At 35.3% G+C, this 26,664-nt stretch overlaps 1 protein-coding gene across 14 annotated transcripts in view; it reads left to right on the top strand.

Annotated features, from left to right (window-relative positions):
- Positions 1 to 5,311: 5,311 nt before the first annotated feature.
- Positions 5,312 to 26,664, top strand: part of GRIA4 (glutamate ionotropic receptor AMPA type subunit 4) — a 373,574-nt gene continuing 352,221 nt past the window's right edge. For 10 of the 14 annotated variants that reach the window (XR_007719405.1, XR_007719406.1, XM_050758796.1 and 7 more), the window contains exons 1-3: positions 5,396 to 5,790; positions 6,256 to 6,429; positions 7,616 to 7,774. Coding sequence is in view for 11 of the 14 variants with exons in the window: in XM_050758796.1 (XP_050614753.1) it covers positions 6,342 to 6,429; positions 7,616 to 7,774 (247 nt within the window). In the remaining 3 variants the exon portion in view is untranslated. The other 4 variants (XM_050758797.1, XM_050758798.1, XM_050758807.1 and 1 more) reach the window with 4 other exon arrangements.

Below are 26,664 nucleotides of genomic sequence, written 5' to 3' on the forward strand. Positions count from 1 at the left end.
CAAATACCATGATGAATAAAACACTTTCCATTCCCTCATGATACTGTGATCCATAGAAAATGTTCTAGAAATATATGGTGAATGGATGAGTGAAAGAGGGAAAGACTGCCAAGTTCTACTCAGTGACCTCTTTCAATTACAGTGACTTGAGAGAAGAATGAGGAACATAAAACAAGAAAAGTAATCTTTTTGGTGTAATGAGGATTCTGTAGTCCTGGAAGAGAGATAATTTATCAGCATTAAAGTCACGCACAATGTCAATCAGTTTCATGGAGAGACCATGTGAGGTAGACAGATGACAAAAGATTAATCAAGCAACTGCTATAGGGCAAGATTAGTGTGCTGATTTCATGCAAGGTTGACAGGTAGATAAAAAGGTAAAGCAATATATTCTTTGAGGCACTAGGGTATTGTTCCTATTGCTGGAAAGTGACAGCAGCAAAATATATGAAAATTGGAAAGTATCAGCTTAATTGGAGAAAAATATATAGACACTGAAAGAACTAGGTTTTGCAAAGAAATCATTAAGCTAATAAATACACAAATACATTTATTAAATTGTTGGTAGTCATTTGAATAATGTACTCACTTCTTTTAGGACAGAATATCACAAAAAATGCCATGTATTTATACTAATGTTTGTAAAATTCGATGTTTCCTAGGAATACAAATAACTAACAATAATAGACACGGGTTTTCAGTAATCATCAGTAGCTGAAAACAAAAATATAGTACCAAAAATTCAATTATTTTTGGAGAACTTAAGTTTAGGTTTAATATTATAGATAAACATATTTAACTCGATTGTGGGAACTAGGTTTCTTAATGTTGGAGAAGTAAGGTATGGATCAGCAAGAAGGGAGATTAGAATGAATGCTGTAGTACTGAATTTGAGTTGCAAACATCAGTAACAGCTTAATTTTAACTTAATACATAGATAGATGGATAGAGAAACACTTATAGGTATGTACACCAACATGGGTTATATATGTATATATATACTCTCCTATGTGAGAATCTGGAAGCAATGATAACTCAGTAATAGCAAGCCCATTGCCAGATCTTGGTTTTTAAATACCATTCTGCAATGAAAAGAATAAGGACTCCTTATTGAAAAGGCTTATACTAAGGCTAGGGCAAGGAATACAAAAGATAATGTATAGAGAGCTTCCTGTAGTGACAATAAGCATGGAAATGATCAGAAAACAAAAGGATGGACTCATATCAATAGCTCCCAATGTCCAATGCTGGACCAACTTGAGCAGCACAATAAATAACAAATAGCATAGTATCAGACTATATAACCCAAAGTATAAAATAAACCTAAATTCCCATCGATGATAGACTGGATAAAGAAAATGTGATACATATACACCATGGAATACCATGCAGCCATAAAAAAAAGAACAAGATCATGTCTGTAGCAGGAACACGGATGGGGTTGGAGACCATGATCCTTAGCAATCTAACACAGGAATGGCAAACCAAGTGATGAGAACCCATAGACACACAGAGAGGAACAACACACACTGGGGCCATCTGGAGGGTGGAGGGTGTGAGAAGGGAGAGTATCAGGAAAAACAACAAATGAGTAGTAGGCTTAATACCTGGGTGATAAAATGATCTGTCCAACAAACCCCCGTGACTCAAGTTTACCTATGTAATAAACCTGCACATGTATCCCTGTGCTTAAATGTTAAAAAACAATATAAATACATAAATATACATGTGTCCACACTGATTTAAATTAATGAGTAAGTTTTTTTAAATGGGAGAGAAAAGACAATGCTTCAATACAAAAATTTCAAGTAATTTATGTAGATACTCTCCCCTCATGGAGAGTAGGATATACTTAGTTACTCACTTCCAAGGAATACAGTATGGAATGAAAACAAACAAACAGTTAATTTAGAGTAGATAAAATGTGCAAAAACACTTTAACCAACTGATGAAGGTTAATGTCACCAGTGATGTCAGGGGAAATCATGGATTCCATTGTATGATGTGTTGAGAAGAGCATTTCACCTGTATGGTACTCTTTCTGAAAATCCATAACCGCAGTCTCATCCTGAGAAAAGTATCAAGCAAATCCCAACTGAGAGACATTCTACAAACACTAGTACTCATCAAGCTGTTGACGTCATATGAAAAACAAAGATGAAACTGTCACAGAACAGAACAAGGAGATATGACAACTAAATATAATGAGTTGTCCTGAGCTGGATCCAGGCACAGAAAAATACTCTAATGGAAACACTGCTAAAACTCTAAATAAAGTCTGGTGTTTAATTAATAGTGACATACCTGTGTCAGTTTCTTATTTTTGACAAATGTACCAGAGTAATGTAAGATGATAACATTATGGAAAACTGAAATTGGGTGAAGGGTACAGGGGAACTCTCCGTAATTAGAAACACTTATGTAAATAAAAGTTATTCCAAATGAAAGGTTTATTTTAAAAAAATATGGTTTTGTTTCCTAGCATCAGATTTCTGATCTAAAGTGCAAATCTGGTCATTTTGCCCCCTTGCTTATAACCATTCATTGTTTCTCTGTTTCTATGAGATGAAGACAATACTTCTGAGTGAGATGGTACAGAACCATCTCTTGCTTTGCTTTCCAGCTGCACTTCCACTACTTCCCTTCATATAACCTGAAGTCTAGTTTTACCAAGCTTTTAGCAATGTTCGGAAAGACATAATTTTTCTGCACCTGATAATCTCTACAAACACAGAGCAATTCAGTCCATTTTTTTAAATCTCTGTGAGTTTTCCCTGAATCCCCTCCAAGTCAGAGTTAGACACTCTATTTTGCTCACATGGCACTCTGCTCCTCCCTCTATAGGAGCCTTTATCACATTTTGGGGGGCAACTCATTATTGACAAGAGTTGCCAGTTATGTGCCAGAACTGTGTTGGAAGTTTACATCTATCCTGTCAGAAAAGAAATGTTAAGTAATGTATCCAAGACAATACAGCTAAGAAATTGAGGGCCTGTAATCTGAAACCAGTAACTAATTATTATTCTGAAAGCCTGAGGTCTTTCAGGTAGAACACATTACCTTTCTGAATGCTATGGATTCTTGCAGTTTCCTTTTCACCTCCCTGACCCCTCATCACACCTTAAACTCATTAACTCAGTAGGTTTTAATAAAGATAGCCCAGTCTCTGAAATCAGACAACTTGAGTCCCATCCTTAGTTATAGTTTCATCACTTACCAAGAATATAATTTTGAGAAAGAATCTAAATCTTTAGTTGGGTTTCCTAACAAATGCAAGGATACCTAAAGTTTTTTATAGATCAGGTGATATAGGTATGGCTTTAGCACAATACCTTGCACATTAGTGAGTGTTCATAAACATTAGGAGCCTTCTAAGAATATCACGGATTTTGTTTTGTTCAACTTTATACCTCAGACACTTGGAGAATAAATACACATCATTGGTGCTTAATATATAACTATTTGACATATATGTACATCTGTGTACATGTACATAGGTATATAATACATGTATATATGATGTATTTCTATGTATCATACTGATAAAATATATTTGATACATATATTAATAAATATATATGTATACAATTCAGATAAAGAGAGTTTAGGTTTAGAAAGTAAAATAGAGGTTTTAACTACTTGGGAAAATAGAAATTAAAAACAACTGGGTTACTATTTTGGAAAAATATAGTTGTGTCATCTGTGGTTATATTAGTCCAGGTGTTATCATGACTGTTAAGTGGGGGGCGGGGGGGGGAAGAACTTGTCCTTCATCTGTATCAATGATGCTATTACATCATATGAAAACTCAAATCTTTCAATTTTGAGAAGAATTAAAGTTAATAATTGCCTCTGGATCAGGAAGAGCTTCACTAGTTACCCAAGCAAGTGATGAGTTTGATGGATTTTGAAATTTTAATTTAACTTGAATTTTATGTGTCATACTCTATTATCCTTTTACAAGAGAAAACAGAATGCTATTATTTACAGCCTTGTTTTTTAACACAGACAAATTAAAAAAGGAAAAATGCTTCAAATCTCACTTGATTTGCAAGACTAAAACTTCACAAACTGAAATGACAAACGTATGATTTGTAAAATACAGTTACGAGTAGGTTTTTTTTTTCATAATAATCTGTGGTGAAATGTAATGGGAAATCAGACACTTTTTTTTTAAGATGTGATTTTAAAAATAAAATGCAAAACTTAGGAAATAGAAAAGCACTCAAGTTTTAGCAGGGATTTTAAAGTATCATCTATAAACTACAAATTCAGGTAATCAGTGATATCAAATAAAAAATCTTGAAGGAGTTGAGGTAATGCATATTTCAAAAAGCCGTTACCAGGCTTTCTGCAAGTCCCTTGCAAGAATTCAACTTTAAGCATTGTATTCTCAAATATTATCTCAGGCAAACCTAGGCAATTGCTATATTCTTTTTAAAAACTTAACGGCAGACGTCACCCTAGGTTCCCTAACTTTTAAGGAGAACCTATCCTTCTAATGATTCTCTCACACAGTTTATTGGAACAGGAGATTATATTTAGTAACTAGATCAGGAAATCTCAAACCATGCAGAGGAAATCAGAAACTGTTCACTTACGGCTACCACAGTGACTGCTTCTGAGTGTGGCACAAGCTCAGTCCAAGGCAGCCAGATGAAAGGAGAATCTTAAAGGTGACTCTGGAGAGGAAGCGAGACTGTAACCCCAAAACTTTCTAGGATAATTCATTTTCACTTCTACCCAGTCAAAACAACTATTGACATCATCAATGAAGTGCTTAAGTCTACCTGGAGGTGGCGTGGAGCACAGTGAGCATTCCAGAGTCCCAGACAAGAGGAGATGTGCACGAAAAACACTATCTTCCTGTCAGACACCTGTGTCCACCGCCCCAAGCACTGCCCTTCTGGTCCTTCATCAGCCTTTGGCTGTGTCCCTCCTGCTGCTGCCATGGACCACAGCACAGAAAGAAAGGGTCCTCCGGAATGGGTGACTGGGTAGAAAGCAATCGGATCTTTAATCACTTTTCCTACTTTATACTTCACACAGTTCTTATTCCTATTTCTGCTTCATGCCTTTCAAACAGAATGTTAGAGGCCTCTTTCAATTTTCATTTATCAGTCTTTCCCCCATCCCGTTCAGTACCCTAAACTTTGTCAGTTATTTAAAATAACCTTTTACCCCCTCCTCCCCTTCCCAGGATATTTCAACTTCTCTGGCTCTCTTTCCCATCTTTACCTCCTCCAATTCTTTTCTCCTGGTCCTGGCCTCTTAAACCCGCCCGAGGCTGCCCTTTGCTTGTCTTTTCTCCTCCCATCCCTCGCTGAACCCTTTCACCTCATCCATTCCCTTGTCAGGCTCTCCAGATTCCCGGGCTGTTTGCTGGTGAGAAATCTTTGCTGCAGCGAGGACCGGAGTCCCCCGCGCGCAGCCCAGTGGCAGAAGAGGGCTAGGCTGAGAGGGAAGCCAGGACTGTAGGAGAGGGAGGCAGCCCGTCCTCCTCGCGAACCTGCAAGGATGCGGCAGGGGCCCGGGGGCATGGGGAGGTACTAATCCCCCGGAGCCCCCGATTGGGGCTTGCAGACCTGGCCCGTGGGCCAATTTTCTGCCTAGCGCAGCCGGGAAGCAGAGGTGCCAGGAAAACCAAGAGAGGGGCGCTGGGGGTGCCCATCCCCAGAGTAGGTCCCTCTGCGAACAGAGGAAGAAAAGAGGAGGGAGTCAGCGAGTGGTGAGAAGGGAAAACCTGTCTCCTGACTGGCTCCGGAGTGTCGGGGAGACTGGGGCGCTCCGGTGAGCACCCAGGGGGTGAAGCCAGCCGAGTGGTGGGCGAGGGGCGTGCGGAGGGAGTGCGCGCTCGGGGAGGGGACGCCGGGAGGGCAGCGTTGCTCCGGGCTGGTGCAGGCTTGGGGGGATGTCGGCTGGTGCGAGCTGGGGACCGCGTGCGGCGGCCGCGGCGCCCGCGGCGCCAGTGTTTGTGTGTATGTGAGAAAGCAAGGGGCGAGCGCGAGTGCGAGTGAGGCAAAGATAGAGCGCATGTCTCATCCCTGCGAGCAGCCACTAGACGCTCCACCACCATCTTTTGCATGTGCAACATTTGCAGCCGGACAGAAAACCTCTCCCAGGGCTATGGAGACTGCGGGAAAAATCTAGCGGCTCGCGATGGATTGCTAAGGGGAAATAGTCATAATCTTAAACCACCGAAACCTCTTTCCTTTTTTTCTTTCTTTTTTTTTTTTTGGTTGATTTTAATTTTAGCGCCATCGTCTTCAATGCTTCTCTGAACAGCCTTTAGGAAGAGTGCGAGAGAAAGAGAGCGCGCGCCAGGGAGAGGAGAAAAGAAGATGAGGATTATTTGCAGACAGATTGTCTTGTTATTTTCTGGATTTTGGGGACTCGCCATGGGAGCCTTTCCGAGCAGCGTGCAAATAGGTAAGGTGTGTTCCGATGGGGTGTGCATGTGGCTGGTTGTAGCAGATATCCGAAAGTGAGTTAAATGAGTTGCTGATAAGCAATTCAGGGAAACCTTCAGCAGTTTCCTTCCCCTCTGTTTCCTTCTTTTTCCTTCCTCTCCTTTACAAAAAGACTTCCTTTTTAGTGCGGGTTCCTTTGGAATACACCCAGGGCAGCCCACCCATCCGTTCTCAACCCATAACCCTATTTCCACCTTTGGCTATAGTCGCTTAAGTAGGATTGAAATAAGTTGGGGGAAAGCTTTCGGGGAATTTGGTTGTATTTTGTATGATATTTATTTTCATCTCTTTCTCTAAAGCATAAAGTGATGTCGAGTTTGTTTAAAAAAGAAAAAAAAAATCCACTTCTTCCCATTCCGGACGCCGCAGCTTTCTTGCTATTACAGAAAGACACTGTTTGGGAAAAAAGACATTTCCACCCGTACTCCCTGCCTTTTCTTGGTACCGGTTAGCAGATTCCAAAGTTAGATCCCTTTCCAGGAAGCTTCTCCCCTTTTATTTTGTTTTCTTCTTGAAGCTTTTGCCCTTATTTCTCTACCTCGACTCTATTTCCAGGGACACCCTCCATCCTTGGCTTTTCTTGCTATTCTCCTCTACTGTCTTTTAATGGGACGCAGCTATTGAATTTCTTCCAGCTAAGCCCAGCCTCAACACTGCATCATTTCTCGTGGATTGTGCACAAAACGGAGTTAATTAGGCTGAGTCCACGAGCTGCAGGAAAATAAAGTTCATTTCTTCTTTCTGATTTCCCTCTTCCCTGTGTGGCACTATATCTCTTCATTTCCGTATTTTAATGTAAATCTCTTTTCTGCTCATCTGCATGCATCTTAGAGAGAGATGCCTTGAGGTGGCTGATGTAGCAGTGTGCTGGGAATCACGGGGAGGGCAAGGGAGAGAAAGGAACATACACTAAATGGTCTCAGAGGTCATTGTGATCATGACACATTGGGACAAGAAAAAGCTGAGCTGCTCTAAACACCACTAAGCATGCACCTTAGGGACAAAGGGCAGTCTCCCTAGATGTGGCAAGTATAGCTCTTTAATTGTATGTGCTTGTGAATGGCAGTAGATTTGACTGTGCTTGGGGTGGGTATAATGTTTACAAGAGGAAACATTGAATGTGCTTTTCCTGCTGTTTTTAATAGGTGGCCTCTTCATCCGAAACACAGATCAGGAATACACTGCTTTTCGATTAGCAATTTTTCTTCATAACACCAGCCCCAATGCGTCGGAAGCTCCTTTTAATTTGGTACCTCATGTGGACAACATTGAGACAGCCAACAGTTTTGCTGTAACAAACGCCTGTAAGTAAAACATAAGTTATGAAAAATGAGAAGAGAATTAAAACCAAGCAATAGAGTCCTCTTCCTCTTTGTTATTATTTAATTTTTTTTAGAAAGAATTTCAAGATTCCCACAGTTGCCTGGTTTCAGGACAAATCAGAGTTAAAAACAAGACTTCATCTCAGGGATATTTAGCTGGTTTCTTTTGTTTTCTTTAATTTACTTCTTTTCTTTAATTTCTTTAATTTATTTTTCTTTTCTTTCTTCTCTTCCCTCTCTTTGCTTCTTCCTGACTTTCTCTTTTATTCATTAGCTGTCTGGATCATCCAAGTTAAATTCTCCTTTAACATTTTAGTGTTATTCCTATCATCTGAATGTCAATTTAGTGAAAATTGTGCTCAAGCTAGTTTTTTATTCTGTTGCTTTGGTTTTTCTTATTTGCTTTTCACTTGAGTAAGCATAGGTCTTGCATTTAAAGAAGACACATGCTCTTTTACATTGATGAAGGCCATGGAAGGCTTGCTAATAGTGAGAAAAAGAGGGGAGTGGTGGTGTGGAGGATATATATTTGAGTCGGTTGGTTGACGCTGCAGATGATCTGGTGATGTCACTTGAGGCTGCCCTGCCCTTATATTCTGGGTTGTAAATGCCTCTTACTATCACGTAATGCATATATCCTGTGGATATAACTCCATGAATCCTTACCTCGATGCCAAATCACAGTAGGCTCCCATCCACCTGAATTCACCAACCAACCCAGCTTTATCTACTATCCCACACAATGAGACTAAACGGGTGAGCTCACCTAATGCCATAAGAAAGCAGTTGTACAATTCCTTCTACTCTCACCAGGATAATGTATAATTTAACGTAAAAAAAAAATACAATCAACTCTGCATATTAGTTTAAAACACATTGAAACATGATCAGTCAATAGCAGTTGTATTGCCTTTTCCTTCTGGAAGGAAGTGCCTGTTTCAAATACCTCCTCACAGTTATATGATAATTTACCAATGTTCTCAATTAATAAATTCAGGTAATGACTATAGATTTTTTAAGAAGCAGGAATAGTTTCTACATAAAATTTTGCATGTTTTCACAGTTAATAAAATGTTCAAGCTGAATTGTAAAGCCTTTTTATCGTATGAAGCTGGGTACATTTTTATTTAAAATTCTTTCAGTACAAGAAAGTGTACTGAACAAAGAAACTAGTGAAATTGAAAACAATGTTTTTAAATTTGTCTGGAGGACATCTGTTTCATCACCTTAAATTATTTAATTTGTGTGTGTCGGCTGTTAATTCATCTAGCAGATAACATGATTAATTTTTCTTAATTTTTGGTGTGTCTTTAACTGTTAATTCTTTTTAGAACTTAGTTTCATGAGGAGCTTGAAGCATGTGTCACTTTTGCAAAGTGTAGAATTATACTGTTTTTCAGGAAGGCTATAGATTCTATGAGTTGCTACTTAATTTTTAAAAATCTCTTGACATATTTGGTGATAAAATCAATATTGCATTAAAGCAAAAGGGAGTTATTTTTAATCAGAAGTACACATAAATTAGAACTAGGTTTGTGGGTAGTCCTTTTGGTAAAATTCCTCAGTTATTAGTTTTATGTTCTGAGTTTTAAAAGGGATGTCAGCATTCTAAGTAGTTCTAAGGAAAGCATTCTTGTTAATACCTAAATATTATTTGTTTATTTAAGTATTTGTTTCATGTCTCTCCTAAGATTCTGTCAGTACAAATCGTACTACCTTTAAAAGTAATCTATGATCCAAATACATGTGAAAGTACTTTATCAATAGTAATTATTTTAAAATATTATTATTAACTTTTGAAAGATTTCCTTACAAGTTGCAGATATATCTGTTTTATTTTGATTCATTTTTACAAATTAAGATCTTAAATATTCTAAAGTTTGTATTGTGACTTCCAATGTAAACTCTATGAGGCTAATCCTCTTTTCCTCCTTTTTGTTTGTTAACCTCATTTGGGATAATTGTAACTAGTATTACTTTATTTATGTAATAAAAATATATGTGAAATCAAGTGTTACTGGTAAAGGACTTGTAAACACGATAAATATTAGCAAGTTGCATACAGAATTAAAAAGTAGAAAAAATATGAAACGTAGAGTATGCTGTTCTTTAACATATAAGGATTGAGAAAATTGACACGAGTAAACTTTAAGTCTGTTTATTTAGAATCCAAGTATAATGCAGTATTAGTGATCTAATATTTGTTATAATCACATACAATTGATTTTGCGTATGTTTAAAATTTTTTTTGAGAAAACAAATTGAAAATAAGGAGAAAACATTTTCTAGCAGAGAAAAGGAAAGTTAATTTGACAAATGAGTATGCTGAACATCCTTAAGGCAAATCTAAGCAGAATTTGGGAAAAAAATCAATAGTCAGAGTGTGGGTCAGGTGATTGGTGTTTGTTGAATGGACTGACCAAGACCATACAGACTCGTGATTTTCCAATCTAATTAAAGGTAAAACGTAAGCAGTAAACATAAGGCAACCTCATTTATCAAGCTCTATGCCTTTGAGTACAAAAGGGTAAAAATAGGTCTTGAAATTTAATATTCTAGAGAATTTACATGAAACTTACTCCTCACCATGAGATGGACTGGATTTTTAAATTTGTAATGTTAGATTAAATATAAAGACATAATATGTGGCTGGTTAAGTTTATTTTAGTCATGATTTTTCTACAGTGGTTCCTTGTGAAACTGCAGGATCTGGTCTGTCTGTGAATAAGGGCCATTAAACAGTATATGTTTAATTCTTTTGTGGAATGTATACTCAAAAAAAAAAAGACAAAGAATAAAGCGTGTTGGTTATCTAGGGGACAGCTTATTTAATGCTGGTTCATCTGCCTCAAAACTAAATTAGTGCTCTAAGAATACTATGGTAAGATAAACTATTCTATGTATAGAGTTTACATCCTCATAAGTCTAAACCTGATTAATTTAAACTTATAATTTTGGGTATAAATCCCACATTCCTGAGGAGGGAACAATTTTGGCTTACAGTTTATTCCAATTATTCTATTGTTGGAAAGTCACACTTTGATGAATATTAAGCTAAAATTATGTGAAATACAGATAATACAAAATTATGACCTATTACAATAACAAAAAAAAAAGTGAGTGTAATAGCCCTTGTAGTCAAATTTCAAAATATAATTACAAGTATACATTTTTGTTGCGATGTATCTGAAATATGAAGTATGACACAATGGACATTTAAAAAATAAATTTAATATAGGCAACCTTCTTTAATTAAAATGTCATACTGTTGCATCACAGGTAAATAACAAAATAGTTACCTTTGCAAACAAAAATGCTAGTTTAATTGGATATGTCCAACACAAAACAATTTGAAATAACTCAAAAGCTGGCTGTTTTCTCATATTTTTCAATAGTTAATGGATAGAAATATTTTGGTTTGGGGGATGATATATGCTCAGTTTGACCGGAAGTAATAATGAAAATACTAAATTAGTCCATCTCCAAATATTGCAAAAGATAAATATATTTTAGTCATTTTGATTATTAGTTTAATTCAGCTACATTGGAAATCCTGTAAAAGAATCAGCCCTTTAAAAAGGCAGTCCCTGTCCAATATAATCCAGAAATATTCAGATTCTGAAATGAGTCATTTAAATCTCAGATGGCAATAGGAAGTACCAATAGAATGGATCAAGTACACATGTATTACCACCTTGATGAAATAATAATAGAATTTTATAGACTACTTTCAACTTTTTAAATTTTGATAGAAAGGACTAATTGATTAACATTTTTCTTGTTTTAAAGAGTGATATTTTTTACCTTGTTCCCTTTTTCTAGCTGGAATCATTTTATTCAATTGTTTAATAGATAATGGATTGAAAAGGCAAAAATCACAAATAGAATCAATATTATGCCCTAGTAATGATGAAAAAGCTGTTCTTTTTTAAGTTAAATATGAATTCTGTGTGGACGATTTATTTGTGGACTCTTAAGTATCCAAAATGAGCAGTACTTTACAAAGTACTTGTAAAAGTATATGTAAAATAAAGTTGTTTAGTTAATTTAAATACATTGAAGATGTGACACTAAACTTAGTAGGCGCTGCAGGATTTTCCACTTATAAAGTAGGTACTTAATAAAAACTCACTGAATTTAAGTGTACTAAATAACATAACATTTTTTGTTTAATTCAACTATGTTTAAATATTTATGCACGTTTTCTCTTCCAGGATCATGAAGTCCTAAAAGGGCATTCTAAGAGTTTACATTGGACTAATATAATAATCTTAAACATGCTAAAGATAAAATTCAGATGACTTGACCTGCAAAGTTGTTAGTAAAGAAATACCAGAATTAAATAGTATTTGACCTTTGCCTATATTTAGGAAAATGAGTGATGTGACTCAACTGTGATTCTCATTGGCTTTTCTTGTTTTGAATTGGTAGCAAGCTTCTAAGTTGATTTTAAATAATTCTTTAGTTTTATATGTTTTCTCTCTTACCTTAATTTTTCATCCTGAGATTGACAAAGATATGAGTCATATTCTTGCAGTTTTTGTCTTTCTTAAGTGATAGGATGATGCATAATTTGTATATATTTGATGTATTTTAGAGTTGTCATAGGATGAAGCTTTCATAAAGCTGTCAAAAAAATTCCTAATTTTTTTTCAATCTGGAAAGCATTATTTCTCAAGGAGGAAATATTTTACTTCCTGACGTTGGGAAATATATATATATATGGTAAAATCTATGTATAAGATTTTATACCTATAAAATGTATATATAAAATGTATATGTATAAAATCTTATTAGAGTACTGTTATTATTGTTCTGGATTTTAAAATGAAGGATAAATAACAATACACCTTACACTTTATGACAACCCATAGATTTTTTAAAACTATAGATGTGTGTGTATATATATATTTATATATTTTTCATATATATATATATATATGATTTTATTTGACCTCAAGCTAATCTTATAGTGAGACAGTCTAAAAAGAAAGTAATTATGTTCTAGTTAAGGCAGCTTTGGTACAAAGGAGTTACTTTACTTTCCAAAGACTCTCTGGTAATAGACTACAAAGCCAGAGCTTGAACCAATTCTTATACCTACTATCCTAGTACTTTTGCCAGAAGGCCATAAGGGTGTAGAAAAGAAAACATCTATATTGAGCCTGCCTGAATTAAGAAAGAAACAGGAATTGCCATTTATCTTTTCTCTAATTTAATTGCAACATTTTGAAGAAAACAGGGCAACACAGTTCTGGGCAACTTATTCATGAATCACATGACAGTGAATGACAGAGCAAAGGCTGAAGTCATATTATGTAATGAAACCATCCATTCATTCATTAGATGAGATAATGAATTATCCATTTACTCATTAAACATATTTATCAAGAGCAACTTTATTCAAGACATTATGCTAGCAGCTGGCAACACAAAAACTTATAAGAGTAGTTGCTGACCTTAAGGAGCTGATAGTACAGTGGGAAAGACAGACAAGTCAGTGATTACAGTAAAGATTACAGTACAATATGGTAAAGTGCTATGACAGAGAAATATTGCTAGGAGAGGGATGGACAGGGAAACGGGAAGGATAATTACACCAAACTTGGCATGGCATCCTAAGGATGATATTGCATGATCTGGTGTTAAGATCTAGTTGAGTCATTTGAAAAAGAACAAGGAAGGAGAGCATGCCTCGTCAAAGGAGTGGTAAACGAGGAGACACCAAGTTGTGGGAGAGCCAAGCGTCTTTGAGCCATTGAACATGGATTAGTCTGGCAGTAGTATTGAATGTGAGGAGAGGAGGTGTGCTAAGGGGTGGGACTGTTGATCTCAGAGGTTATGTAGCTGTGGTCAGGACACTCTTCTGAATACAAAGAGGGACCCATAAATGATTGGAACACAATTAATGACATTTATAAAGAACAGGCTAGGTTGAAGGGGGAGAATGAATTGGAAGAGGACAAAATGGGACAAAAAAGACCGGTTGACCGAGTCTTAAAGTAATACTATTTAGAATAATGGCTGCTGAGATAAAAGTGGAAGCATGGAGGAAAGAGAAAAGCACACAGATCTAATGCAGAAATTTTGATGGAACTTCATGATTGGTTGGATGTCTGTGTGGGAGGGTGCAGGGGAAGTGTGGTAAAAATAAAAGACGTTTTTCCAGTCTTCTGGCTTGGGCAAATGTTTAGATAGTGAGTAAAGAAGCAACGCACAGAAGGAGCAGATCTGAGTGGGGAGAGTGACTTTACAATGGACTTACTGATTTTGAGGTGTTAAAAATACATCCAAAGGGGGATGTGCAGTAGAGATTTGGACATGTGTGTCTGGAGCTTTTGGGTTCAGTCTGAGCTGAAGACAGATGATCAGTGAGCCTTGGAGACTTGGAAGTGAATGAGATCACCCAAAGAGAGCAGAAGCAGTGCCAAGAGTGCTGAGAATCAAACCCTAGGAAGAACCAATGTTTGAGGGGAAGAGAGAGGAAACAGGTAAAACAAAGAAGGCTGAGGACAAGGGGTCACAGAATTCAGAGGAAAATAAGGCAAGAGTAATTTAATAGAAGCCAAAAGATAGGGAAACTATCAAGTAAACAGTGCTCAACCTTGTTGACAACTGCAGAGTTTAAAGAAAGAATTGCAAAGATAATTGTAATATCTTCAACATAGGTCTTTTCCTTTTCTTTTCAGAATATTCTTTTGTATTTGGCCAGGAAAAAAAAAAAGCAACCCCATAAAGATTCTAATACTACATACGTTTTTGGATATATTGGCCTAGAATGTTCTTTCACTTAGAGATATGGAGAGAGAATCTCCTCTGGAGTTTTGAGCCAGATGAGTTTGAATTGGCAGCCTGATAGTGGGCAAGTTACTTAACACTTCTCAGTCTCGATTTCCTAGTCTATTAACACAGATAAATCACATATATCACATATAAATTTTATGAATATTAGAAAATAATTTGGAAAATGTTCCACATATAGTTAGAAATCAGTTATATCTGTATTTCATTTTCTGTGTCATATGGAAATTGTATATCTGAGCCAATTTTAACATTTCAAGTTATTTATATTTTATATTTATATTTTTTAAAGTCATTTTAAATAGATTTTTTGATATTTCATAGAAAATGTTTTGACTTCTCATTGAATTGTTAATTTTAAATCATGTACACAAGTCTAAAGCCATATTCATTAAAATTATTTTTAAGTCTTAAGAGAGGGTAAATTTATCTAAGATCTTTGGGCCATTCAGAGAGAGGATTGTTTCATTGATAGATTAAAGGAGGTCAATGAATTCTCCTAATTTTATGCAAAATTGTGTGTACTTGTGCACAGTGTGTGTGTGTTTACAGAGACACAATCAAACTTTTGAACAGCTTCTCAATGAGTTCCAGTCACAAAAAAGGCCCAGTACTTCAGCCCTAAAGGAGCCACACATAAATTAGATGAACAAAAGGCTCTTCATTCCCCATCTTCATCATTTTAGAAGCAGAATAGATTTTAGCCTTGAAACCAACCAGGAATTTTTTTTTAATGAAATCCATCTCTACTACCTTCTTCCTTAACATAGAAAATAATCAGTGTGTCTTAGCTGGAAAACCCCTTGGCTTGGTCCTCTGCCTCTCACATTGTCATCTTATAATTTTTATTCATTTTCTTACTACCCAAAGTGTTACATATTCTACATCAGCTCATTCTATTTTTATCACCATTTACTTTTCCCTACCATCACCACTCCTGGAACACTGTGTTCTTGAAGGTCATCAGTGACTTACAAATTAGTAAATCCAATTGTTATTTCTTATGCCTCGTTGTCTCAGAATAGTTTGCAGGATTTGACATTGCTGACAACTCCTTGTTCTTTGAAACTCATTCCTCCTCTTGTAATAATAATAAGTACTATAAAGAGTACTGTGTACCAGATTTTGTGATCTCAGTTCTTACAAAACTCAAAAGTAGGCATTTTATTACTCTCATTTTATAGATGAAGAACCTGAAGATTTGCATAGCTTAGAAAATTTGTCTAAGACGACAAAGTATCCAGGGCATCTGAATTTAAAGTCAGTTTTCTTAGCCAATAGAGGATTTGCCTGCCATTCATACCACAGCATCTTGATCAGTATAGTACTGACAAAATGCCCAACATTCAGTGTGATTGTCGCCGGTTAACTCTTAATTCTGATATCAAGATGTTTTTCTTAAAGTTACCTCTGTCACAACTTTTACTTACTCCAACAAATATGGGCATATTGATTTTTCTATGTGGTTTGTAACGCAGCACAAAAATTTCAGAATCCTAAATGGTAACACCCCCATTACTTTATATTGCCAAATTCATGTCATAAACACAACCAACTGTAAAAACGACTAAATGACTCTTTTAACTGTTATGTAAACAGTGTTGGATGCTTCATTAGTTGGCCAGACTACATATTTTTATAGCAAAATTATTTGATTTCAGGATAACTGCAGATATTCAAAACTATTTTTCAGAATGCTTCACTTAAATATTTACTGAGCTATCAAGTATTTTGTTTCTATTTTTTGGGGGGGTCATATTTTTGGATTTCAAATAAATATGGTGATGAGTGTCCTAAAGAACACCACGCTACCTCCAAATTGCTCAGTTTTAGAGCATCATCGGGTGCCTCTGACTTAAGAAAACTGTTGATATTGTCAATAAAAGTTTAATGCTGTGTTAGAAATAAAAGATAACAAATATTTGAGATATATTCCTTCTTTCAATAAGCCACTCTGTTTTTCCAGAAATAGCAAAAATTATACTATAAGCTGTAATCACTATTTGCTTATTTTTGTTGCTGATATGTTTATTTCAAAATGAGCAGACCTTAAATATATTATGCCCTGTGATTTTCCCATTTTTTATATTTTTATCTTAAAACTCACACATACTTGTAAAAATTTCAAATACTTCAGAAATCTTAAAAAGTTAGAATATTCCTTAATCTCAGCACTTGGAGCTAATCGGACTAAACAGTTTGCTACAGATCTTTCCAGACTTTTTTTTCTGTATAGACCTGGAGAAACAGACAGTACTCTAAACATAAGCTTCTAGTATATATCTAGAAATAAAAGTATTTAATAGATAATATTTTATAGCTATATCTTATTAATGGTTTATTTCTGTTAATCATAAAAGGTATTTTTTGATATTTAAAAACTGCTTCATTTTCTTGTACTGCTGCATAACATGCCATGGTATGAATTTTCTATTATTAATGTACTCAATCCCCTCGGGATCAACATTTAGGTCTTTGATATTACATTCAGGTCTTTGATATTACAAACTAAACAACAGTAAAACTTCCTGTACCTGAGTGACTATTCCTGCAAGATCAATTCCTGGAGGTGAAATTGCTATATCAAATAATTTAGATTTATGCTTTTAATAAATATTCTTTTCAAAATTTATTTAAATTTACAACAACCAGTATGTGAGAATAATTTTTTTCTATTACTTGCCAACAGTAATGATTATCAGTTTTTTGAATCTTTGCTTGTCCTGATGGGTGAGGATGATTTCTCATTGCTGCTTTAATTTACACATTTTTGGTTAATTAGGAGGCTTAGACAATTTTCTCTTATTTATCAGATCTGTGTCCTTCTTTCTCTGTTCTTTTCCTTTGCAAATATTTCCTTTTTCAGTTGTGAGAGTGTTTTACATACTATAGAAATTAACCCTTTGTCATATATGTTGCAAATTATTTTTCCACTTTCCCTTTGGCTTCCAGATTCATTTATGATGTCTTTTGCCACACAAACATTTAAATTTTTTATTTAGCCAAATTTGTGACTCATTTTCTTTATGGCTTCAGGGTGTTGTGTTAGCATAAAAAAGGCATTCCTAGCCTTACAACTATAAAAATGTTATTCTGCTTTTTTTAACATATTTATAATTTTTAATTTTATATTTGTAACACTAACTCTTCTGAAATTTATTTTCTTACGTTAGAAACTGATCATTGTGAGGTTTTTTGGTGCTATTTATTTGCATAAGCTGCTCTTTTAAAAGTACTTTGAACTGCTACATTTGTGCAAAACCGATGCTCTTTTTTGACTGAATTTGAGCTTGGACAGAAATTCTGCTCTTTGTCTTCTGAAGCTGTCCTATTTGTTGTTCTTCACTTGTTTACTCCTTTCTGATAGTCTTGCTCCTTCTATTAATTCGTTCTTTTTTCTTTCTTCTGTCACTCACCACCTGATCAAATCCCCTTGCCTCTCCCTCCAAAATACATTACATTTTCACTTTCTCCATCTCTATTTCACCCTCCATGTTCAAATCAATGGTTCTACTTTAATTTTTTTACTTATATGAATTTATGAGGTAGAAATGCAATTTTGTTATATGTATAGATTGTGTAGTGATGAAGTCAGGGCATTTAGAGTATACATCACCTGAATAACGTGCATTGTACTCATTAAGTAATTTATCACCATCCACCCTTCTCCAACGCCCCCCATTATTCAGAGTCTACCATGTCTATTAGTCCAAACTCAATTGTCCATGAGTACACATCGCTTAGATCCCACTTATAAATGAGTGCATGTAATATTTGACTTCCTGTGTCTGACTTGTTTCACTTAAGATAATGACCTCTAGTTCCATCTGTGTTGCTGAAAACAACACAATTTCATTCTTTTTTATGGTCAAGTAATATTCCATTGTTTTACATATATATATATATATATATATATATATATATATATATATACACCATATTTTCCTTATCCAGTACTCCACTGATGGACACTTAGATTGATTCAATGATGTTGCTGTTGTGAATAGCTCTGTGATAAACATATGAGTGCAGGTATCTTTATAATGATTTATTTTCCTGTGTATAGATACCCAGTAATGGGATTGCTGGATCAAAGGCTAGAACTATTTTTTGTTCTCAAATGAAAAGTTGTTCTCATTTGCATTCCCAATTGGTACTACTTTCATAATTTCATAATTAATCTCCTGCTTCTGCTTTTTACCTTTCTCCATCTACTTAACATATTTGAGCAGGGGGTACCCTTCCGAATTTATAAATCAGAGACTGTTATTTCTGTATCTAAAACCCTCCGATGACTTTTCATTGTTTTAGAATAAAATTCCAACTCATTACCATGGTCCTGCATGAACTGACTCTTGCCTACTTCTTTGTCTTGTTCACCATTCTGGGGTCCACTCTGGTATGCCCTTGTACCTGCCATTCCCTTTTATTGGACTCCTCCAATACAGTTATTTGCCTAACTAGAGTTTTCTGAACCTTTAAGACTCAGGTTAAACGTCACCATCTCAGAAAACTTTGCTGGCTAACCTCTGTAGCCTAATTTATCCCACACCAAAACACCAATCACTCTATATCAAATTGCCAATGTAATGATCATCTTTGCTTTTTTTTGTCACAATCTGTAACTATTATTTCCAAATATTTGTTTACCTATTTATCATCTATATTTCTCATTAGAATAAAAACTTTCAGAGCTGTGTCTTACTTTTTAAACACTCTGTCTTCATAACCTCTCACAATGTTTGGTGCAAAATAGGAATCAGTAAATATCTTTGAATAAATGAATGAGAAATTGGTGGTGAGTTTTCTCTTCATTCATCTTTGGGGTATCCTTCAAATAGCTAACACTTTTCCTGTGTTATATTAGCGAAAAGTCAAGTGAAGGATATGAAGACAATGGGACAGTAGATCCAAAATAAATATTACATATTTTGTTTATCTTAAGCATTTTTTCTCATTTGTTTCCGTTAAATTCAATTTAACATATGACCTGAGTATAAGGAAAATATATCCTAGAAGAAAGAAGTTAGGACTGTGCAAATTGACGTACATTGCGCTGGTCAGATTGCACTTTGATAAATTTAAATCTGATAGAAGATAAATTCTAGGTGCATATAACATTTAGTGTCTGCTGACAAAAGAAATTGAAAATGCTTATACAAACCACTCTCAAAGTAGGAGAAAGCCCTTTTGGGAAGCCCAGGTGAACTAGCAAGCACACTCAGGAGAATCCCATCTGTTCAGACATTGGCTGCTTCCTCAGCACTTCTTGGAACTAGGAAGCTCTTGGAAAGAGTGGGTTAGAGTCAGATGTATGACGTTACTCCTTTCAGTTCTTGATCATCTACATTGCACCTTCTATAGTAAATCTCACGAGCAATTTGTTAGTTTTCATAACTCTTTATTCCCTCCTTATTTGAAATTAGGTTATCCTTGGTTAATTACTTAATCTTTAACTATGTATACAGTCTTTCCTAGGCAAGTCTGAAAGGGAATTCATCAGTTTTTGTTCCGAAAATTTAACATCAATACAAAGTGATCCCTTTTTTCCTCCCAAGAAAACATGCATGTCTCCTCCTTTCTTAATAGGAAGTTTGTTAAGTCAAAATGTTACTTTATCTTCTCTGACAACTAGGAAGCTCATTTCCAAGTTTACTATTTAGTAATAACATTACTCCTCATTTTAAACATTTTTAGTTGTTTTTACATCTTCGATTTTTCTAAAATCATATTATATATGTATATGTAAGACATATGTATACAAGTACTACATATACAATATATATACCTTTAGACTATGCACATTATTTTTGGAAAGCAGCACAGATACTGTGATTATAAATTTAAAAATGTCTATGTGATATCCCATTCAACACAGATGTTGGTCAGATTTTGCTTAAATAATCAAATTTCCTTTTTGGTAGTCTCTGTATCTTGTATACACCTTGGAAGATAGAGAGAGAGGCAGACAGACAGACATATATAGGCAGATAGATAGATAACCTGTCAACACTGTCACGGACTGTGAGTTCCATGACAACGAAGATGATACCATATTAAAAACTCTATCGTGAGGGCCCATTACAGTGTCTGGAACATTAATGTTCTGTATGCATATGTTTGCAGACTGTTTGTTGGAGGAAGTAGGGGAGAAAGAGAGAGAGACTGTTTCTTGACTAAATATCTATAACAACAAATTCTTAGCCAGAATTGAATAACACAAAACAAATCTGATTAATCTTCTTATGACTCACACTCATTGCATTTTTAAAAAACAGGCATCACACATCCCTTTAGTGCTTTCTCAAGCTAAATAACATTTCTTTACATAACATAGTTTCTAAAACCTTTAACATCCAAATTCTGGCATTCTGGTTGTCCCCTGGACTTACTGAAATTTTGTTGAAATATAATAACTGAAATTAACTCCCACAATACGCTCCTGTTAGGATCAGTTATAGAATTAAACTCCACATTCCTGACACTCATGATTATGGCCTAACCTGATCTGTCTGGATGGGAATATTACTTCCAATTATTTAGGCATTATACATATAAAGAGTAGCCCAAGATTATTTGGGTCTTAATTATTCAGTTGCATCACTATATTGGTTCCTGTTAAGTCTATGCTCACACTCTGTTTTTTTTCCACACGAATTGCTACAAATTAACCTCTCCATAGAACATTTTAAAAAATTCACAGTTAGAGATCTTTTTTTATGTTCACTCTTAAAATTTAATTTGTTTGGAAACATCTAGACCATCCTCAATCTTAATTCAACTAGCTATAAACTATTTTAAATTCTGTTGGACTCTTTACTGTATGATTATCCATATTGCTGATTGAAATGCAGAACAGGCTGTGATATAGGATAGATGTGGGATGATGCCAGGATATGAATGAATACATTTTAGGTATGTGTGGGCAGTTACATGTGGATTCTTTTAAAAATAATTAATTTGATCAAATTTCTCCATATTGTTCATAACAGTTGCCATTTCACTATACTGGTAAACTTTTTAAACTAAAACAAACATAAGGGCCGTGAAATCTTGGGGAAATATTTCAATGCAACTACATTGGATAAAGGAAAGCACACACACACACACACACACACACACACACACACACACACACCCCTGGCACTCAATTGAAAAGAAAGGACAGAAGATATATAACAAATAATTCACATTGGAATAAATAAATAAGCCCAGTAAACAAACTGTGAAGTATATTTAACCTTAATAGAGAAAAACAAATTGAGATAACAATTTTACGTAATAAATTAGCTAATTTTGGTGGTAAAGATGAAGAGAATGTTAAGTCACTCAAGATAGCTGGGACATTTAAAATTGATACAAAGCCTTTGAAAATCAATTTGTAACAATTTATCAAAAGCCATTAAACTTGGGAATCGTTTGACCCCATGAATATAGGAAAACCTCTAGACACGAACATTTCATTACAGCATTACCTAGCAATAGTTAGTTGGGGAATGGTTAAATTAATTAAGATCCAGCCAAGCTGCTTAAGGAAATCTGTTGATCATGAGAGTTCTCCATCTGACTTGTGCCAACAGTTCTAGATTCAGGAATTTTTTATGTAGACTCTTTATATGCTTTGTTTTTATTTTTATTATTTTGTTATATTTTCTTACAGAAGGGCCAGGGTCATGGTAGAAAAATGTTCTAGTCAGATGCAAAAAAAAAGATGCCCTCAAAATGTAATACTGATTTATGGAGCTCATAGAGCTAGTCGAGTAATTTTTTAAAGCACCAGTGATATAGAGGAGCATAGATATTCCACACCAGTCCTGACTGATGTTCAAGTAAAGATAGGGGCATTGTTTGTCTTGTGCAGATATTTGGAAATTCTAGTAAATAAATGATACAGGAAAACACTGCTGTTCATTTTACCCCAATATTTTCTATTTCCTTTTCTTCACCTCTCATAAGGTGTTGGGGGGAAATTCAGAAATTATATGACAATCTGCTTGGTCCTTGAAAGACACATGAGATTCGGCTATACTCTAAAGAGAAAGAAAAATATTTCAGGCAGAGAAAACAGCATTACAGGAAAAAGTGTAAGGTGTATGGATGACATTGGAGAACGATAATGTATCTGGAGAAGAGAGTAGGGGTAGCGGGGATGGCAGGTGGTGGAGTGGAGGGGTTGGGAGAGTGACTGGACAGCACTGGAGAGGCAGGAGGGGCCTTGTAAACTGCCCTGGAGAATAGGATAAGGATGTTATGCCATATTCTACCACAGAAGACAACAAGAATTATTTTAAGCAGTCTGTAACATAATTATATTTGTGTTTTAAAAAGACTTCTAACAGCACGGTTCATCATTCATGTATACAGCAAAATGTGGTTCCTTTCCCATAACAAATACACTAAGAAGCCGTTTCCTAGACAAGGAATGCTATTTTGTTACTTCAGTTGCTGTTTGTAAAACCCATTATTGTATGTAATCCTGCTCACTGTTTTCCAGCAAGAACTGTTAGTTCTAGCCACAAATACTTAGCTTATCATTGCAATCATATATCTTCAGAACTGTAAACCAAGTCGGTCATAATAACCAGGTTGGAAAAGAGCTGGCATTTGGTGGGAGGAAAGTAAACAAAAATTAAGCACCTTTTATAATATGCATAAAGTCAATAAAATCTCCCTACCAATTAATACAGATGCCTATAGAACACTATATAGTCTATTACTGATTAAATATCAAGCATCCTTCACCTTTTTAAAGTTATTCGTGATAGAGGTTAATTATTTAATTTAGTTGGCACAAATAAGAATCTGTACTACAACCGTGACTTGCCACTCAATCCCATATTACAGAGTAATAAAAACTTGTTAAAAAATGAGTTGAACAATTGCAAGATTAAAATAATAATTAGTACAATTGCCATCATATATATGTGCGTATATGTACACACACACACATACACACACACACAGAGCCTGCCAAAGGGAAAAATACAATGAGATAGTAACATAAATAATTTGCAAGATATGGTTATTCCTTCTCTTCAAAATAATGAATTATGAACTTTCATGTGCATACCTTTGCACACCATTATTTACAAATTTATTTCTTAAAAATAAAAATACAGCCAACACATATAGAGTTCAGAATAACTTTATAAATCACTATATTTGTTATGCATCATATATCAGACCTTTCATGTTCATATATAATATATACATACTGATACGGTTTGACTGTGTCCCCACCCAAATCTCATCTTGAATTGTATTTCCTGTAATCCCCATGAGTCGTTGGAGAGACCCGGGTGGGAAGTAGTTGAATCAAGGGGGTATGATAGTGAGTGAGTTCTCACGAGATCTGATGGTTTTGTAAGGGGATTTCTCTCTTTGCTCGGCACTTCTCCTTCCTGCCTTCATTTGAAGAAGGACATGTTTGCTTCCCCTTCCACCATGATTGTAAATTTCCTGTGGTCTCCCCAGCCATGTGAAACTGTGAGTCAATTAAATCTCTTTCCTTTGTGAATTACTCAGTCCCAGGCAGTTCTTTACAGCAGCGTGAGAACAGAATAATGCACATACCTTTAGCATTTTATTCTTTATTTCACAAAATATGCTAATGATTGTGTGTTATGCAAACAAAGTCACTGTGAAAATAAGCCTCGTTTTATAGAATTGATAAATCACAGATTAGAAAACAAGTTTCAATATTTTTATTGAGAGGACTTTGTTGCTAAAATAGTATTTTATTTTCAAAACAGCAACGTCTTAACCTCTTTATCTTTAGAAAACCCCATCATCTCAGCCCAAAATCTCCTTAAGCTGATAAGGAACTTCAGCGAAGTCAGGATAAAAAATCAGTGTGCAAAAATTATATTGTATCATATTTTAAAGGTCTAGTCTGGGCAAGATGGTGAAACCTCTTCTCCCCCCCCAAAAAAATAAAAAAAAATTAGTCAGCGTGGCTGCCACTGCTATATACTCCCAGCTACTCAGGAAGCTGAGGCAGCAGGATCCCTTGAGCCCAGGAGTTGAAGGCTGCAGTGAATTATGATTGCACTCCAGGCTGGGTGACAAAGTGAGACACTGTCTCTAAAAAAATAAATTAAAAATAAATACGAAAATACATAAATAGGGACATTTTCCATTTCCATTTAGTGATAGTAATACTCTAGCTTTTGAAAATTATTGGACCGCAGGCAATGGGCTATTAGGCAGAATAGCTAAATTATAAATATTATTATATGGCTATTAAACTCATGATTTAGAGATTTTTAACATATGGGAAATACATAAGATATAATGGTGAGGGAAAAATATGGGATCTCTTTTGATTGCCATTTCAAAAGAACAATAGTATATAAAAGAGACTGAAAAAGACTATATTCAAATGTTGATAGTGATTATTTTTCTTTCGTGTTATAATGCAGAATTTCCATTTTTAATGTACACAGTTCTAAATTTTTACATGTTTACAAAGAGCATATATTAACACTTTTCCTGATTCACAATACCTAAATAAAAGAAAATGTGGTGATTTTCTTACAAAATGTTGAATTTGTCTTGCTCTGTCCAAAGGAACAGATAAACTAAGGGGATCTTTTAGCAATTTAGTCATTATCAGCATTTGTTGTCTACATATCTTACCCACTTGGTAATTGCCATGCTTGATCTCTTTGGTTACATACTTTCATTAATTTAAAATGAAAATAAGCTTTAATGAACTAAAATTATCATCATTACATTTGCTTACTATAGCTCATTAAAAGAGCCAAGAAAATTTGTGATTACAAGCATTTGTCATCATCAATTGAAATCTATAACTTACTAACCATATCTTATTTTCAATTCTGTATAAAGGACAGTAGCTGCATGAGTGAGCCTGTGGCTCTTGGCCATCTGGTCACTTTCTTTAGGTAGTCTTTTCTGACCACCCCAGATTGATTTAGGCTCCACTTTGCTATGATCTCAAGGCACCTTGAACTTACCTTACTATGTGATACCATGTGATATTATTATTTATTTACACTCCCCACACTGAGTGACTGGGATGCTAATGTATTTGTGAGTAAATTTCTACTGCTTGACTCATGGCTCAATGCCTGGCGTATAATAGCACTAAATTAACACCCACTAGGCGGGGCGCAGTGGCTCACGCCTGTAATCCCAGCACTTTGGGAGGTCAAGGAGGGTGGATCACGAGGTCAGGAGTTCAAGACCAGCCTGACTGACATGGTGAAACCCCGTCTCTACTACAAATACAAAAATTAGCCAGGCGAGGTGGCATGTGCCTGTAATCCCAGCTACTGAGGAGGCTGAGGCAGGAGAATTGCTTGAACCCGTGAGGGGGAGGTTGCAGTGAGCTGAGATCATGCCACTGCATCCTAGCCTGAGTGACAGAGCAAGACTCGGTCAAAAAAAAAAAACCCCACTAAATACGTGGATATGAAAACGAAGGGATTTAAGGATTGATGGCTATATGTTACTATTTTAATTCAAATTTTGAGTATCCAAGTAAGGCATTAATGAAAAAAAAGATTAATAATTTTTTTAAAATGTTAAAAAATTAATTTAAAAATGGAAAACAGTTTTTTATGGACTTTTCCATATGAGTAGGTGACTGGTGAAGGATCATAAAGGTCATTACTCATTAAAACACCTTGCCTTCAAGATTTAGAATCTCAGAGTCCTATCATGAGAGTGTTGAAGTGAAAGGGACAGTTATACAAGTTGTCCTCCATCATCCCTCTGAGTTCTTATGTCTCATGCGGATTATTTCACTTGAATTATGCCAGGATGCCTGCCCATGAGCAGGGACATCACAGCTCTTTGTTTAAAATTCTCATCTAAACCCCAAAGGTTCTTTCTCACTTCTACTCTCCACCTTGTTTATTACAAAGTATCTAGACCTACTAAAATCCTCTCACTTGTACCCAAAGACAATTTTTCTGTGTCTAAAGTAATATTTCACTCTAAGGACACAGGTCTCTTTGCTCCCAAGTAGATCACAGTCTAGTGAAGACCACTGAAAATCTCAGTGTAATGTGAAAAAAGCTGTGATTATATTGGGAAGGAGACAG

The sequence above is a fragment of the Macaca thibetana genome, chromosome 14 (genome assembly GCF_024542745.1).
Source record: "Macaca thibetana thibetana isolate TM-01 chromosome 14, ASM2454274v1, whole genome shotgun sequence".
Classification (NCBI taxonomy): Eukaryota; Metazoa; Chordata; class Mammalia; order Primates; family Cercopithecidae; genus Macaca; species Macaca thibetana.